At 42.7% G+C, this 15,129-nt stretch overlaps 1 protein-coding gene across 1 annotated transcript; it reads right to left on the bottom strand.

Moving 5' to 3' along the window:
• Positions 1 to 1,586: 1,586 nt before the first annotated feature.
• On the bottom strand, positions 1,587 to 14,702 carry CD83 (CD83 molecule). The gene is made up of 5 exons (XM_065629938.1): positions 14,660 to 14,702; positions 14,401 to 14,531; positions 4,112 to 4,328; positions 3,895 to 3,998; positions 1,587 to 2,101 (listed from the first exon to the last, which is right to left on the bottom strand). Exons 1-5 carry the CDS (start codon positions 14,700 to 14,702, stop codon positions 1,943 to 1,945), a joined length of 654 nt encoding a protein of 217 aa, XP_065486010.1. The 3' UTR covers positions 1,587 to 1,942.
• Between the last annotated feature and the right edge of the window lie 427 nt (positions 14,703 to 15,129).

Below are 15,129 nucleotides of genomic sequence, written 5' to 3'. Positions count from 1 at the left end.
CCATGTAAATGTACAGGTCATCCATGATGGTGCACCATGTTTAAAAGTGACCATGGGTAGATTGAAACACCCTTGTGTTTTCCCTAAGGACTTGCCTGTCAGTAAGGAACAGGAGTTTTAGAATGTACTTTGGACACAGAGTGAAAATTTGAGAAAAATTTATATGGTCTTAGCTCCTTAGAAATGCATAAAATTATCCATTGCTTAATCAATTATACACACATACATGCTGTCTCTCACAGAAGAGGCTGGATCAGTCATCTACATTATTTGATGTAATTATCTTAGTTGTAAAATAAAATTCAATTGATATGGAGTATTTCTGGGTTTATTTGCCATATGTGGTACACAAAGACAAGTGGTTGGTTACATCTGAATTTTTATTTCAAGTACGTTACACACATCTATATGTAAAAATTGATTATAAAAAAGCAAATGTGGCATTAATTTACCATGCTTTAAGTAAATTGCATATCCCTTGTAACCATTCTTCTGGTCAGGAGCCCCTTGGACTCCACCAATGGAGACATTTACCCTGCTCACAGAAGCAATACTGAGGATGCACAGTGCTTTCCTACCATCAGTGCTTCAAAATTAGTCAAAGGATTAAGGAGAGAGCTGCCTTGTCACAGCCTGGAATTCCAAACTGTGTTAAAAATCCCAGTGTTGAGTGAGGTTCAACTCTTGAAGGATATTTTTTTTTAAGATTGTATTCTTAAGTGCTTGCAAATTTTCGTGTTTTGGCTCAAATTCTTCTGTCGTGGTATAAAAACCTGCAGTCACTCTAAACTCCTTTTTCTTCACTTTCTGAACCAGCAGCCTGATAAGGGAAGGTCCTTGATTTCAGACTCCAGAATCTCTCTTGCTTTCTTTGGTCCAAGAGGACAAGCCTTCTCTGCCTGAGTTCAGTTTTTCTCATGTCCTTGTTTCATACATACAACACACTGTCAACACCAAAAGCGGGTGCTCATCTGTCTCATCTCCTATTCCTATATCTCACAGCTGCCTCATCACAAAGATACGGACAGTTGATTTCTTCCAAGTCATGGCTCTGGTTATCACTCATGTAACTCAACTGACATAGGTGTCACCTACATTCGACTTCATGTTTTACAAACCGCAAAATAAGTTATTACATGACTCTAATATCACTGGCTACTTCATTCTTATTTTTGTTGCTTTAAGGTTAATGGCCTCATTGAAGCTTCCTATGTATTGACCTAACTAGAGATGCCTCTGGGAAATGTGTCCCAACTTCTCTTGAAGAGATAGAAAGTTCCTCTCAGTACAGAAAGACTTCTAGAATATTTTCTCTCTTCTTACATTTCAGCTTGTCTGTCACTCTGAGATTTGAAAGTGAATATTGATTCGATCCACCCAGGATAAGAGTATGAAGTTACCTCTTCAGCTTACTTGAACATCACATGACAAGTTACAAACTGTTTCCAGTAAAGGAACTCCATCTAGAACCAGGCTTGGAGCAGAGACAGCCCCGCACGCTTCACTTTTCATACTACAGCACCTGTTGAGTTTGCTTTTGAAAGACGAGAGCTATTAGTTCAGTGAAGCACTTAATTAACCAGCTTTGCATTGCCATGGCCTCCTTATAACCTGGTCTTCATCTCACATGAGCGTTCTTGCTCATGGCAAGAGGGCTTCACGGCAGATTGAAATAAAGTTGATACCAACTTCATAACAGCATCGTAACACCATTGTGTAGCTGTAATGGTATTTCTTAGCCACTAAACTCCCAAAAGTTACTGTAGTGCATAATGGAGCTTTTCGAAGGCTTGTCCAGCACAAGCAGTTCACTGATGGGTTACCTATGCTTTCAGGCTGTTCTGAAGAGGCTGTATATTATCATTTATTTCCTCTACATACCACTCGGCCATCCAGCTTGTGTCATGTTTACTGATGAGCCCATGGTGCCGTCAATATCAGCTCAGACAGAACTTGAAGTAAGCCCATTTTTGCAAGAGCTGTCGCTGTTTGAATCCTGGACAGTTGTCATTTCACGTACATTGATGATGGTGAGCATGTGTTTCATATCTGGTCTGGTTTTTTGATAACTGGCAGACATACTCTCTTTTCTTAGGCATGTCTAAAACAAAACAGAAAGGAAAGCTTAAAACTAAGGGTTCCTAAAAAAGCAAATTTTTTTTTAAAGTGTGAAAGCGTTACTTTTTCTCCTTGCTAACCACGCCTTACAACTTTTTGATATGTTTGTCACCAGAAGCATCCAGCACAAAGAAAAACTCTCGTTTCTTGCTCAGTCAAGGAGCTTTATAGGACAAAATCCTTGGTCACAAAAGGAAATTTATATTTAATTCAAGTTTTCATATAAACAGGCATTGCATCAAACTCTTGCAAGTGTGTGTCCACCTGCCTTCAGGACAGGTCAATGTCCAAAATATTTTCATCAAGTTGTCAAAGTCAAGCCCTATTCCTGACACCAGTCCTAAACTTAATGTTGCTGTTGAGTTTAGCGGAGATGAGGCACAATCTCTACTAAAGGGGAGTACAAGGCAACCTGTAAGAACTTAACAAGCATTTGAAATAATGAAGCTTACTTGTGAGATCAGGTTGATATTAAACTTTGCTGAAAGCTAGGTTGATACTTGAGACTGGACATCACCCAAGAGTGAGATACACAGTAATTCCACCAGGGTGGTTATCTTCACTATACAGTTCTGCTTTTTTTAAACTGCACCACTGAAACTGGGAGGTTTTTTTACATATGGAAAGGAGAGGTTTCTGCAGAAATCTGAAATTTTTTCAGGACACTGAGCAGAACAGGGGCATCTGTCTCTCGTGAGTGATATCCTTGCTTTCATGCTTTCATCCTAACAAATTCCTACAAGATTTATCTTGTCAAACCTTAGTCTGAACGGCACAAATTACTGGCAGGATTGTCAATCTAACAAAGAGACAGGCATAAATTTAATTGCTCCCTGAAGATACATGAAAAGCTACATTTAGCTGCGGTTAATTAGATATTCTCCAATCAACGGTTATGATTCATCTGCTGAGGAGCAAAACAAGAAGGCAAATATGAAATAGGCAACAAAAGTTAAATCTGACCTCCCAAAATGCTGGAGTTGGTTTGGGTTTGTTCCTAATTAGAAATGCAGTTGGTGTTGCTCTGTACTGACACCCAAGGCTCGTGCTGCCTCTAAGCCAAGGGACACAGACCTCTGCATGTGGCGGTGGCTTCATTGCCACCGCAGACAAAGTTCAGTCTTGCTCCTGTGCAGTGAGCTTCCCAAATACCTCCTCTCCCCACCTTTCCTACAACTACCAGCTAGTATTGGAGTTACAGATAAAGCCTCAAGGAGGTTCTTTTCTTAAAATGTCTGTTTAACAAGAAAGACAGGGCTTCACAAAAACACCAATCTGAAACGGGGTTGTCATCAATTTAGGGATATGGAAGCTGAGGCAAAAAAACAGGTGGATTTGAACTTGTCTATCATGCTGTCACACAAAGCAATGCCATGGGTAGAGAAGGGATCCCAGGGGCCTGTGCTTCCATCTCGGGCAAATGCTGTTCCCAGGTACCAAACCAGAAGAGCTTTTGATGTGCCCTTAAACCGCAGGGTAGCTTGCACTCAGAGTAACTGGAAGCAGAAATGGGCAGCAGGGTGCAGGAAAATGACTGTCTGGTTTGAGTTAAATCAGGGTGAAGTGTTTTGTCTCTTTGGGACTCCATCCTGTGTTCCTCATGCACCTGAGTTTCCTCTGGCTTTGAAAATACCGTCTATTTAAAGGATTTGGTCATAAGTTAAGTATGAACACCAACTTCTGACCAGCTGTCTTAAGGTGCTACTAACAGAGAAAATGAGTGGGGATTTTTTGTTGGTTTTGGGTGATTCGTTTATGAGAAAGGCCATTACTTACACAGGTAAAAAAGATGAGCAGCAAATAAAAAATCCCAAGACAAGTCAGCATGAAAAGCTCAGCTTTGTATTTTTTTAATTTTTCGTTTTCTACTCCAGGGCAACCTAAAACGTAAAGCAAAGTGTTACATCGTTCTAGTGTCCGTAAAATATTGTTAAACAGTTGCCTCAATGAAATGCCATGTGGAGCATGGGACAGTCAAAAGTGTCTACCATACCTGTTACTTTTAACGTGACTATGCTGCTCAGATTGTGTTCTCCGCTCTGTTCCCAAAAAGTGCACTTATATGTCCCGCTGTTCTGGCTGGTCACATTTTTGATCCTCAGTGAAAAGAAGGTGTCATTGGAGAGCTCCAGTGACCCTCCGAGTTCTCTTGGATAATGAGATTCCACATCGAGGACTTTCCATGTTATTCCTTCGCCATCTCCTGCCATCTGGAAAAGACAAACATATTTCTCGTCTTGGGCAATGGTGTCATCCTGAGTTTTAGGGGAAAGAGTTTTAAAGCCAGGTTATGGCTGAAAATGCAGAGGCTGAAAAGAGCTGGGCAAGGAGCGAGGGACCTCAAAAACGTCTAATACATTTATACTCACAATCAAAAAGTATTCGCTTTTTTGATAAATAGATACTATATTTTTAAATAGATACTATAGATCTATTCTGTAATAGCTTCTTAATCTGCCTCACCTGGACACAATCCCGGTAGAGATGTAAGGTGAGAGAAGGCAGTAGTAGAGTTTGCTCTCAAAGTGTCTGCACAGAGGCCACAGAAGAGTTCAGAGAGAGACAACCCAGGGGGATGGAGTGGACGCAGCGAGAGGCAGCCTTACCCAGCCGCCGAGCGGTGGCCCTGGGGACCAGACGTCCCCAGGAGAGTGTGGCAGCAGGCAGGTGGGTTCCACCGCTGCCTGCGCTTGCGCTGCCGGCACACTTGCCACCGCGTGTACCAGCTCTGCCAGTACGGGCTGGCATCGTCCCAGTGATCCCACAGCCCAGAGGCCCTTGTGGGAAGGCAGCCCTGGAAACTGCACTTTCCTATGCCAGTTTCTGCACAGCTGATCCCTGAAAGCACGGTGCCTCTCTGGAGGGAAAGAGAGTTTCCCCCTCCTCCCCTCCATTCTTTATTGGAACCAAAGAACAAAAATTGCTTCGACTCCTTCAGATTTGGTTGCGTGAAGGTCACCAGCAGGTTCTGGTGCACTTGGGGAGGATTTGTATGTTGAATTTCTTAATTGTAACCAGAAGACATACATTCTTTGGCATTGCTGAGAGGCTGCTGAAGGAATGAAGTGTATTCCCAAAACAGTTTGTACTGCGGGGCGATAGGATGCACTGAAAACGACAATTGGCTGGGAACCACAAAGAAGAGAGAAATCACTTGACTTGATTTGAAAGATGGGAGAAGGGTTTGAATTAGCCCATGTCCGTTCTTATTCATCAACATCGTTCCCTGGGATTTGAGGCAGCATGCTCTCCATGAAGGTTTCCCAAGTAATGAATTCGACCTTCCTGTGGACCAGTAGAGCCGGAGCCAGCTCATACAGTCCAAGGCTCAGCTTTTCAGCCGAACTTATAACTAATGTAAGCCAAGGCTTTATTATTATGATGATTTTATTTTAATAGACGCATATTTGGGTTGCATGTCAGTGCTTACTTTCTATCAGTATAGCTACTGCATGAGGGCACAACAGTTGCACTGTAAATTATTGAAATTAACACCATTTTTTCATGCTAAGGCTAGGAGCATCTGGTTCCCCTTTTGTGTATTTGCATGAGGAAAGCGTACTCAGGAGTCTGGAGAGAAGTATGGGCCCTGTGTTCCACCATACTTTGCTACTTTTGCATCCCTAAAATGGTATAAAATAAGCTACAAGTTGGGGAACTTTTCAGGAACTGTGGATTCAGACTAAAGCACAAAATTTTCATAATTGTAAAGATCCTTTCTCAGAAAGCTCGGGGTTTTTTAGCATATCAACTGAAACACAAAGCAGTAATTCCCTGGGGCTTTCCACATTCCACCCAGCAAGAGGGAAGAAAGTACCTTCTTCCTCTTAATCCCTCAGTAAATTTACCCCAGCTTCTCTTTCTTATTGTGTTCAGCCCCAAGCAGCTATGAGGCAAGCAGTATCTATGGTGGTTTTCAGGTTATAGGGACTTCACTGTGCCACAAGGATTTAGATATTTTCAGGCACTATGCATTGTCAGAGATGTGGCCAGAGGAATTCCAATACCCAGGCTGGGCTCAGCTCTGGTTACAAGTGGGTCAATAGCAGTTAAGTGGATAGAGTTGACCTCCCTCAGATCTAATTTTTGACACTCTCCCTTACTACCCCCGTCCTTAGTGAAATTTAAAACTGCCCACAGGGCAATTGAGAGAACCAGCTGGGTTACCCTTCGCGTCGCCCTAAAATGTAGACAGGAGGTCTGAGTTACATACAGAAAATTAGTTTTGTGTTTGTTGTTTTGGTTTTGGGGGGGCTGGGGGAGGGGGGCAGAGGGAGGTTTGGGTTGGATTTGATTTGGGTTTTTTGTGGTTTTTGTTATGGTTTGTTTGTTGTGGTTTTTTTCTCTATTCACTGGTAGCGTAAATAATGGCTGTCTTGGGTGGTAAATGGTGCTGTGATTCTCATGGCTGAGACCTGGGAACCAGAAAACACTTTGATCTTTCTGTATGCAATTGTAATCACCACTGCTAGTATAAGGGAGAAGTAAATTAAGTCCGTGTATCCCATGCCTGACCATGCACTTATTCCCAGTAAGATTTTTGGTAAATGATTTAACTTCCCTATCTTAATGGGGACACAGAGATAGAATTGATGATTGCCTCCTAAGCTCTTTGAGGTGCTCAGTTTAAGCATAGTTGCTGTCACAGGTACAGTGACAGTGACCCTGGAGACAAGCAAGTCAGATCTTGGCCTTGCTCAGCCCCACTCTGTGTAAGGCAAAGCACAGCCCATGAAGCTGCACTAACAACATGCCTTTCCCCAAAATAGAAGAAAAAGTTACTTTATGTCCTAATCTGAGTGCCTCGCTTGTGGAGAAAGCAGTTGCAATCTGGCCGAGGATCATGAACCTTTGCATTTGGGGAGAAGGAGGAACACTTCATATATGTGGGTTTAATTAGGGGTTTGTATGCCTCACTTTCTCCGTTAAATTTCCACTTCTTTGAAGAGCAGAAAGCATTCTGTGGTGGTGGTGTTGTGCCCAGCAGCTTCCTTACATTTTTTAGGCTACAGAGACACCTGGTGGCATTTTTCCCCAGCCACTACATGCAGCGTGTCCACCCCTATCCAGATGTCACAGAAATCCTTTCTCTGATGCCTAAAAGAAGCCTTTTCCACTGCAATATTATCTCCTATTACCTTGTAAAAAACCCCAAAAAACAAAAAAACAAAAAACAAACAAAAAAACCAAAACAAAACAAAACACAATAAAAACTCTTCCCTTTTAAAACTCTCTAAGTAGTAAGGAAACATCTGAGCAAACTTTCAGAGTGTGTCCCGTATCCCATCTGTGCAAAAGGAAGTCTACGAGGTGTTCAGTAAGGTCATCACTCTGCCTCTTACTCTATTCAAGCTAACTTCTCCCCCGCCCCAAATCTAATTAAAATTACAAAAATGCCACTTTGTTTGCTGCCTCCTGTGAATTACTTGGCAGACTCTCACCAGACAGATCATTCCACAGCTCAAGCTCCTATGATAATCCAGTGCTAATTCACGCCAAGTGTCCTCCAGGTGATACCACAGCCCAAGGTAAATGCTAGGGGTTTTACCTAATTAATTCCACACAAGCTTAGAGGGATTGAAGCAAGTGCTGTTAGTGGTAGCAATCCACTTGTGTAGGGACCATCCCCTTCTTTAATCAGTGACAAAATATCTTCTGCCCACATTTTGTTTGTGTTTTATTTCCCTCCCAGCTTGCTGGTGAGCAAGTTGTGGCACACTGGCTCCCCCTGCTCCCCAGCTCCAAAGGGAGGAGAAAAGAGAGGTGATCTTTTTCTGTTCCCGTGTTTGCTGTTAATGGCTTTACCAAAATTCAAAAGGCAAATCATGACTCATGTAGTGATGGGTAGAAGTGCTACTGAATCTAATTGCATTGAAAGAGTCTCGTTGCCATGCTGTCTGCTGGGGGTTACTGAAGCAAGAATTTGGCTGGAGAACGGGGACCTGCAGGCTGGCAGCACCATTCTGCCTATCTGCATAAACCTACCCATTAAGAAAATTAAACAACAAAAGAAATGTGAGTTTATGTTTGTCACAATATCTGTGACAGGCTTAGTCAGAAATCATCTGGGGGGACTAAGTCTGTTTTTCTCCATCACCTTCATGGCAATGAGAAGGAATGCTACCCCCAGGGGCTGATACTGTTCGAGACCTTCATTAATGACATGGACATTGGGACAGAGGACGTGCTCAGCGAGTTTGCAGATGACACAAAGCTAGGAGGAGTGGCTGATATGACAGAGGGTCATGTTGCCATACAGAGGGACCTCAACAGGCTGGAGAAATGATCTGACAGGAACCTCATGAAGTTCAGCAAATGGAAATGCCGAGTCCTGCCCCTGGGGAGGAACAGCCCCAGGCACCAGTAAAGGTTGGGACCAACCTGCTGGAAAGGTCCTGAGGGTGCTGGTGGACACCAACCTGACCATGAGTCAGCAACGAGCCCTTGAGGCAAAGGCCAACAGCCTCCTGGGCTGCATTAGGCAGAACATCCCCAGCAGGTCAAGGGAGGGGATCCTTCCCCTCTGCTCAGCACTGGTGAGACACATCTGGAATGCTGGGTCCAGTGCTGCGCTCCCCAGTGTAAGAGAGACATGGACATACTGGAGAGAGTCCAGCAAAGGGCCATAAAAATGATTCAAGGTTTGGAGCCTCTGGCCTATGACAAGAGGCTGAGAGAGACGGGACTGTTCAGCCTGAAGGAGATAAGGCCCAGGGGCATCTTATCAATATGTACTTGATTGCCAGGAAGACAAAGAAGCTGAAACCAGGCCCTTCTCAGCAGCCTCCAGAAGCAAGACAAGAGACAATGGGCACAAACTGGAATTCAGGAAATTCCATTTGAACATAAGAAAAAAACCCTTTTACTGTAGAGGTGGTTGAATGCTGGAATGGGCTGCCCAGAGAGGGTCGGGAGTCTCTGCCCTTGGAGATATCCAAAACCCGACTGGACACAGCCCTGAGCAACCAGCTCTAGTTGACTTACTTTAGTGGGTTTAATTGAAAGTTACTCTAGTTTCTAAAAGCTTGAAAACACTTGGTCTAAATAGGCTGCAATTTTCCCACATGTATTCTCTCGTCAATTGGCTGATTCCTGTTAAGTTTCTCCTAGCCTGATGCTTTTTGGTAAGAATAGTGGTGGTGATACAGTGGACATTAAAATGGGATAGGTTTGATTGAAAATAAAACTGAGCTGATATATTTCTGTTCTCTGACTGGATTAATTATGAGAAATAGGTAGAATAATTAGGCCTCCAAAATTTAAGTGCTTTTCAGCAAATACTTCTTTTTCAGAGAACTAAAAACAAGGTGGAAGAAGAACAAGGAATGCTTTTCTTGGTCCTAGCTGGCTGGCTTTTAGCTGCAGTTTTGAAAACTGCTACAGTGTTACATGACAGTGCCACTAAAGAAAGGCAATTCACCTGTGCTGTAGTACTTGCACCCAACTAATAAATTAAAACTTAATTTTATCTTGTCCATGTGCAAGCAAGCAGTTGTTAAGTTAAAACTCATGTTCTCTGCTCTCATTAAATACCTTTTCTCATAGAACTTTTCCCAGACTAAGGTGTTACATTGGCTCCCATGTAAATCAAAATGCCAATATAATCCACTTTTCCCATAAAGGCAATTTTTTATTTCAAACAAAAGGGTTCAGGTCCAAAACTGATGTCAGTTTAAAGGTGGAATGTATTAACATTAATTTATTTTCTTCTGATGGTGGGATGATTGTAAAAATGGTTTTGTTTAAAATTATACCAGGAATAATGGCCAAGTTGAAATTTCTGACTGCTAAAGAGATCTAAAAACTACATACAGCCAGAAGGAATTTATTTTGTGAAGCAAAATATCTAGAATTCTGGCAATGCCTGACACCCAGAAACTGAGCTGAAACTGCTTAATAGGTGTGTTTTTCAGCACAAAAGCACTTTCATGTTTCATTAGTGCCGAAGGTGCATCCATATGGTTCCTATAAAGTGTCATGTAGAGATACCAACATTAAATTTGAAAAATACAGATATAAATTGTGGGCACATGTGCATGAACTCTGACAAAGCTTTAGAGGGGAAACAAAAAAGAAGAAAAGAAAAACCAAGCCCAACCTCAAAACAAAAGCAAAGGAACTGCATGTGACACACAAGCCAGCTGGAAAAGCCCTATGACTCAGTCACACAATCTCTTTACTTTTTTTTTTTTTTTTTTAATAGCTAAGGGCATCCAGTACTAGCTCATGTCAGGCAAAATAATTGTTTTGGTTATGAAATCATTTCCACTGTTCCCTTCTTGTCTAAATCATTAATGTGTTGGAGCTACTTGGAGCTGAATAGATGTCTGAGAAGCATTTGACTGTATTTCTTGTGTGTTAGAAATTAGACTGAAGTAATTTAGCAGCTATTTACCTATGCTAATAGATAATAGCTATGCACATTTAGCAAAAGTAATCTCCTTTGAAGGAAGGTGCGATTAATATTAAACGTCTCTAAGGTTTATTCTTATTTTGCAATATGACTTCCCCCTCTAAATCTGCCACAATTTTGTATTTTTCAGGGAAGTATTTTAAAGTTAACAGGATTCTCTCCAGTGAAGCATAGCCTTCTTTCCTCTTCCTCAAGATTTGTTTTAGATTAAGGCTTTTCTGGCTATCACATGAACAAAACAGTGAAATATCCACTGGGATTTCATCTGTGTGTGTTTAAACTTGGTTTTCAGACTGGATATAAAGTGATAATCATGAGATTTTATGAAGTGGTTCTCATTTTCAACGTACTGCACAAAGAGAAACTGTTCACTTTTCAACAGCCCTCCGAGGCAAAACGGTAAGTGAAGTTTCATTGCCCAGATTCTTGTTTTGTAGGTGGGCAACAGAGATTCAAACCAGTATTTCCATACACAATTCCAGTGCCTGGGTGCTTATGCAAAAATAACCTAGCCTGCACTTCTCAGTTGACAAACTTCCACACTGCTCATACATGGTTTTACGGTATGTAGGTTGCCCAGCACTCCTAAAAATGGGCCTCCTTTAAAGATGTACCATCATTATGAAAACTTCTCCCTAATTTTCTCGTGGCCACATAGTGAATGGAATGAGACCTGCACCAGGGTGGAAGAGGACTTGGTGCTCTACCTTCCCCCGAGTGGGCTAGGTCTGCCTACTTCAACTATTTCTAAGTAAAACTCATTTTGTCTGAGCTGCCTGACTGTGGTCCTGATTCTGCACAGAACTACTCACACACGTGACTTCATGCACGTGAATAATCTAATTAGCACCAAAGATACTGTGCACACGATAGGTTGAACACATACACACCTTTTTTGCAGTACAAGACATTAGCGAAAGTGAAGGAATGCAATCCTTCCTTTTTACACACAGTTGGACTTAGACACCAGAATACTAACTCCTTTAAACAATTATTTATCCATACAGAACTGAAAAATCAAGTACTTCTAAAGAGCATCCTTGTTGATTTTTTTTAAGCAGATTGTAGCAAACTGTTTAAAAGTACCCTTTAATTGGTGAGAGCACACAGAGGTGCCAGTTGGAAGGAGGGGGAGTTGTTCACCCTGCACAAACAGCTGCACATACAGTGCTGTAACATTCTCACCATCATTTTTTTAAAGCGTCAGAAGCAAAGGTTAATTGCTTGTATTTACTGCACAGTTTAAAGTGACCTCATACAAAAGATTTGGCCTAACAGCTGCTTGAACTTAAGAGTCTGAAATTTCATACCATTTGTTGGAATTACCTTTTAATTAGCCCTTTGGGAGTATACGTGGTGTTTATTGATTAATCCTTCAGTAGTTGTCTTTTAAATAACAGATTAATACTCTCTGGGTAGCCCAGTCGCGTTGTGCCATTCCCCCACCCTCCATTGGCAGTGTTGGGTGAGGACAGCAGCACACAGCCAAAGCAAGGAGAGGCGAGAGCTTCAAGATGCTGCCTATTTATCTAGCATTGCTTCTTCAGCACAAAACACTGAGCACAAACTACTTTTTCCTGTTGAGAGTCAGGCTTTTAACTTTGGTGCTGTGCTTTTCCTAATACGGCTGTGACTGTGGCTTGGGCTAACGTCACCAAGAGTGGTGTTAGCTGTCTGTGCCCACTTCCCACCTCCCTCCTGGGATGAGTAACCAGAAGACACGGTACCATGGTTGGTGTTATCAGCCCCTGAGGATGGTGGTAAGAGCTGAAGATAACTGGATTTTTTTACTTCTTGTAGTTTTGGCGGTGCCAGCAAAGAAAAAGAGCATGAGGTCCTGGCATGATGGGCACTCAAAAAAGTGTATTTTCCTGAGTCAGATGAAGCAGGAAGAGCGAGGAGACCATGGAGAGAGAGGAGGTTGGCAGGACAGGGCAAGGGAGGTGCAGTGGCAGTCAGGACCATTAACAGGGCTGGTGAGGAAGGGGCACAAACAAAACACATCATCAAACATCACCCTCCTCTCCATGTGCAGTCTGGTTTTGCCCAGATGGAACTGTAAAGAGCTATGAGATGACACAGAACTAGGTCCACAGGGTTTTCTTGCGTTCTTCCAACAGAGCAGTGGCTTTTGGGTCCTGTTTGCTGCCACTGAACTCAGAAGGACATCTTTCTGGAGGATCCCCACACTTCAGCCTGCTGAAATTGTTTTTGTTTTAGTCGACTTCCAGCACTGGTTTGGGGGAGAATTTTCAGGAATCCAGTCAACCTGTCTGTTTATTCTTCCCTTACCAATTCTGCTCAGCTCCACCAGGTCTGTTAGACTGCATGGTTTACCTGCAATGAGCTCCCTGCCCTGCCTAGACTCTGTGGGAAACATGGGGCCCTAAGTAATTAGCATGTATCGTATGGAAAATGCATGTCCTTATCCAGCCTTTGAAGCAGAAAGCAAAAAAAGAGTAAGTTGGTACCTATCCCAGCTCCCATAGTAATGTTCACCAAATGCATTATTGTCTTGTCTCTATCTCCCACCTGTGCTTAGTTCAGGATTTTGGAAAAAGAAAGGCACTAGAGATGCTGCACTTACTGATGGACTGGTAGACATTCAAAACAACTCTTTCAGGGTTATGTATCTTTGGATTACAGTTGTCATCTAGTCAGTAGGCAGATGCTCATTGTTGTACCAGCACTGAAACTCAGATGCGTTGCAAGTTTCAGCCACAGAAGCCTGATCTAACAGCGTTGCTTGTTGGTTTACCAGAGGGAATAATTTAAAAACTTTATCTGACCAAACTACTGAGGAAGCCAAGGCTGTGGCTTTATGTTCTGGCAGAGATAAATTAACAGTTTTCACTCACCAAAACCCAGGTTTTTTTCCCTTCCATCGCTCTCCCAGCACACAGGATAGTAATACAACTCCATAACCCACAAAATCTTTATGCACAGATTTATTTTCCACTATTGCAAGAAGGAACAGTGAATTGATTCAACAGGAAACAAGGGGACCACTAGGACTGACCCATGGTAAGTAGCAGGAGTGCAAGGCTGGGAGTGATGAATGGGGGAGAACAAAACCTCCTATTTTTCCTGTTAGTTTAGCTCACACTCTAAGCTGAAATGATGTGCTGAAATGCAAATACACAGTACCATACAGCAAGTCAACAGCCACTTCTTCACCCACTGTGCAACTCTACCTCTCTTTCTAAAAGAAATTTCATCTTGAAAGTGTTAAATAGGATTTTCTGCTCATTAGCCAATTGATCCTTGTAGACCTCCTGCAAATAGGTGGTCAGCAGGACAGTCAAGACATGACTTTTACTTTGTGACTGCAAAGAGATAACTCAGAATTTCTAGCTCTCCATCTGCCTTCTGCATACCCTGCCCTTATGCTCACCCCCACTAGCCAAAACTTCCTAAAGAATAGCAAGTACTTGTGTATTGCTTCTATTTCAAAGGAAAATTCAGCTCCTATTTGAGGGGGAGATTAACCAAGGGACACTACTGATCTTGCAAAGTTTAAATACCATTTTTTGATCTGAAGAAAAATCCTGGAAACACTCTTCTTTGTAGTAGTATTTGGCAGGCTATATGGGGGGCATCACCTGCACCCTGATTCCTGGAAGCCAGCAATAGTTAGATAGAAAAGCAGGCAAAGCACAATTCAGGGATCATACTCGAATAGTCTGTCTACAATGACACGGAAAATTCCTGTTCTCCATGATCAGCTCAAATGCTTTCATTGCTGCCTTATGTCAGCTGCACTGACAGAAGGATGCCTCTTCATAAAATAACTGATTTTGTACAAGACAAGCCAGGATCAGGCAAGAAAGCAAAGCAGACTGCTCAAGTAACTTAGGCTTTTTCCTTACTTTATACCAAGATGCTGTCTGGTAGGTGATGGAAGAGTCCCAAAGAACTTTACAGGGCAGCAGCACTTCTTCGGCACATCTCACAGCAACATCAGGGACCGCCACAGAAGCCCCGTGGATCAAGCACGAAACTGCAAAGCACAGGTACGCATGACCTTTAAAAGGGATTACCTCAGTAATCCTTCCTGTCTTCCCAAAACATGTCCCCAGAAAACAAATGTGAAAGACCAGAATGGAAAAGGCAAGGCTCCACACTTACCGTTGCACATAATGATGAGCAGAACACAGACTATCAAAGACATGGCTTTTGCTGCTTCAAGTCACAGAGCAACAGCAGCGTGCTTCTTCACAGGACGGACTGTGAGAGCAGAGTGAAACTGCTTCTGCTACTGGAGTGATATTTCTGGAGGCAGACTGGGGAATCCCCCTAACCACCTATCTCAAAGTTCCCGGTCACAGGGAAATTCCCTACGTGTAAAGGCCAGTGCTCCTCCCATTCAGTCTGTTACGTCACTCTCATTTCTACAACTGCCTGCACTGGTAGCACTTCAACTCCCTTGTTTTCTTTGGTTTTTTTCTCCCTCCTCTCTGTTGATCTGAACAGAAATAAGGTTGATCATAGGGCACTGCGGGTCAGCATGAAGGGCATCAAAATCCGCAATGAAAGAATCTCTCTCTTGAGTGACAAAATGGCAGGGGAAAGGGTTTGTCACCCTCCCGAAATCCCCT

This window comes from Caloenas nicobarica, chromosome 2 (genome assembly GCF_036013445.1).
Source record: "Caloenas nicobarica isolate bCalNic1 chromosome 2, bCalNic1.hap1, whole genome shotgun sequence".
NCBI lineage: Eukaryota > Metazoa > Chordata > Aves > Columbiformes > Columbidae > Caloenas > Caloenas nicobarica.
The sequence above is the reverse complement of the archived record's forward strand: the minus strand, read 5'-3'. Positions and strand labels throughout refer to the sequence as shown.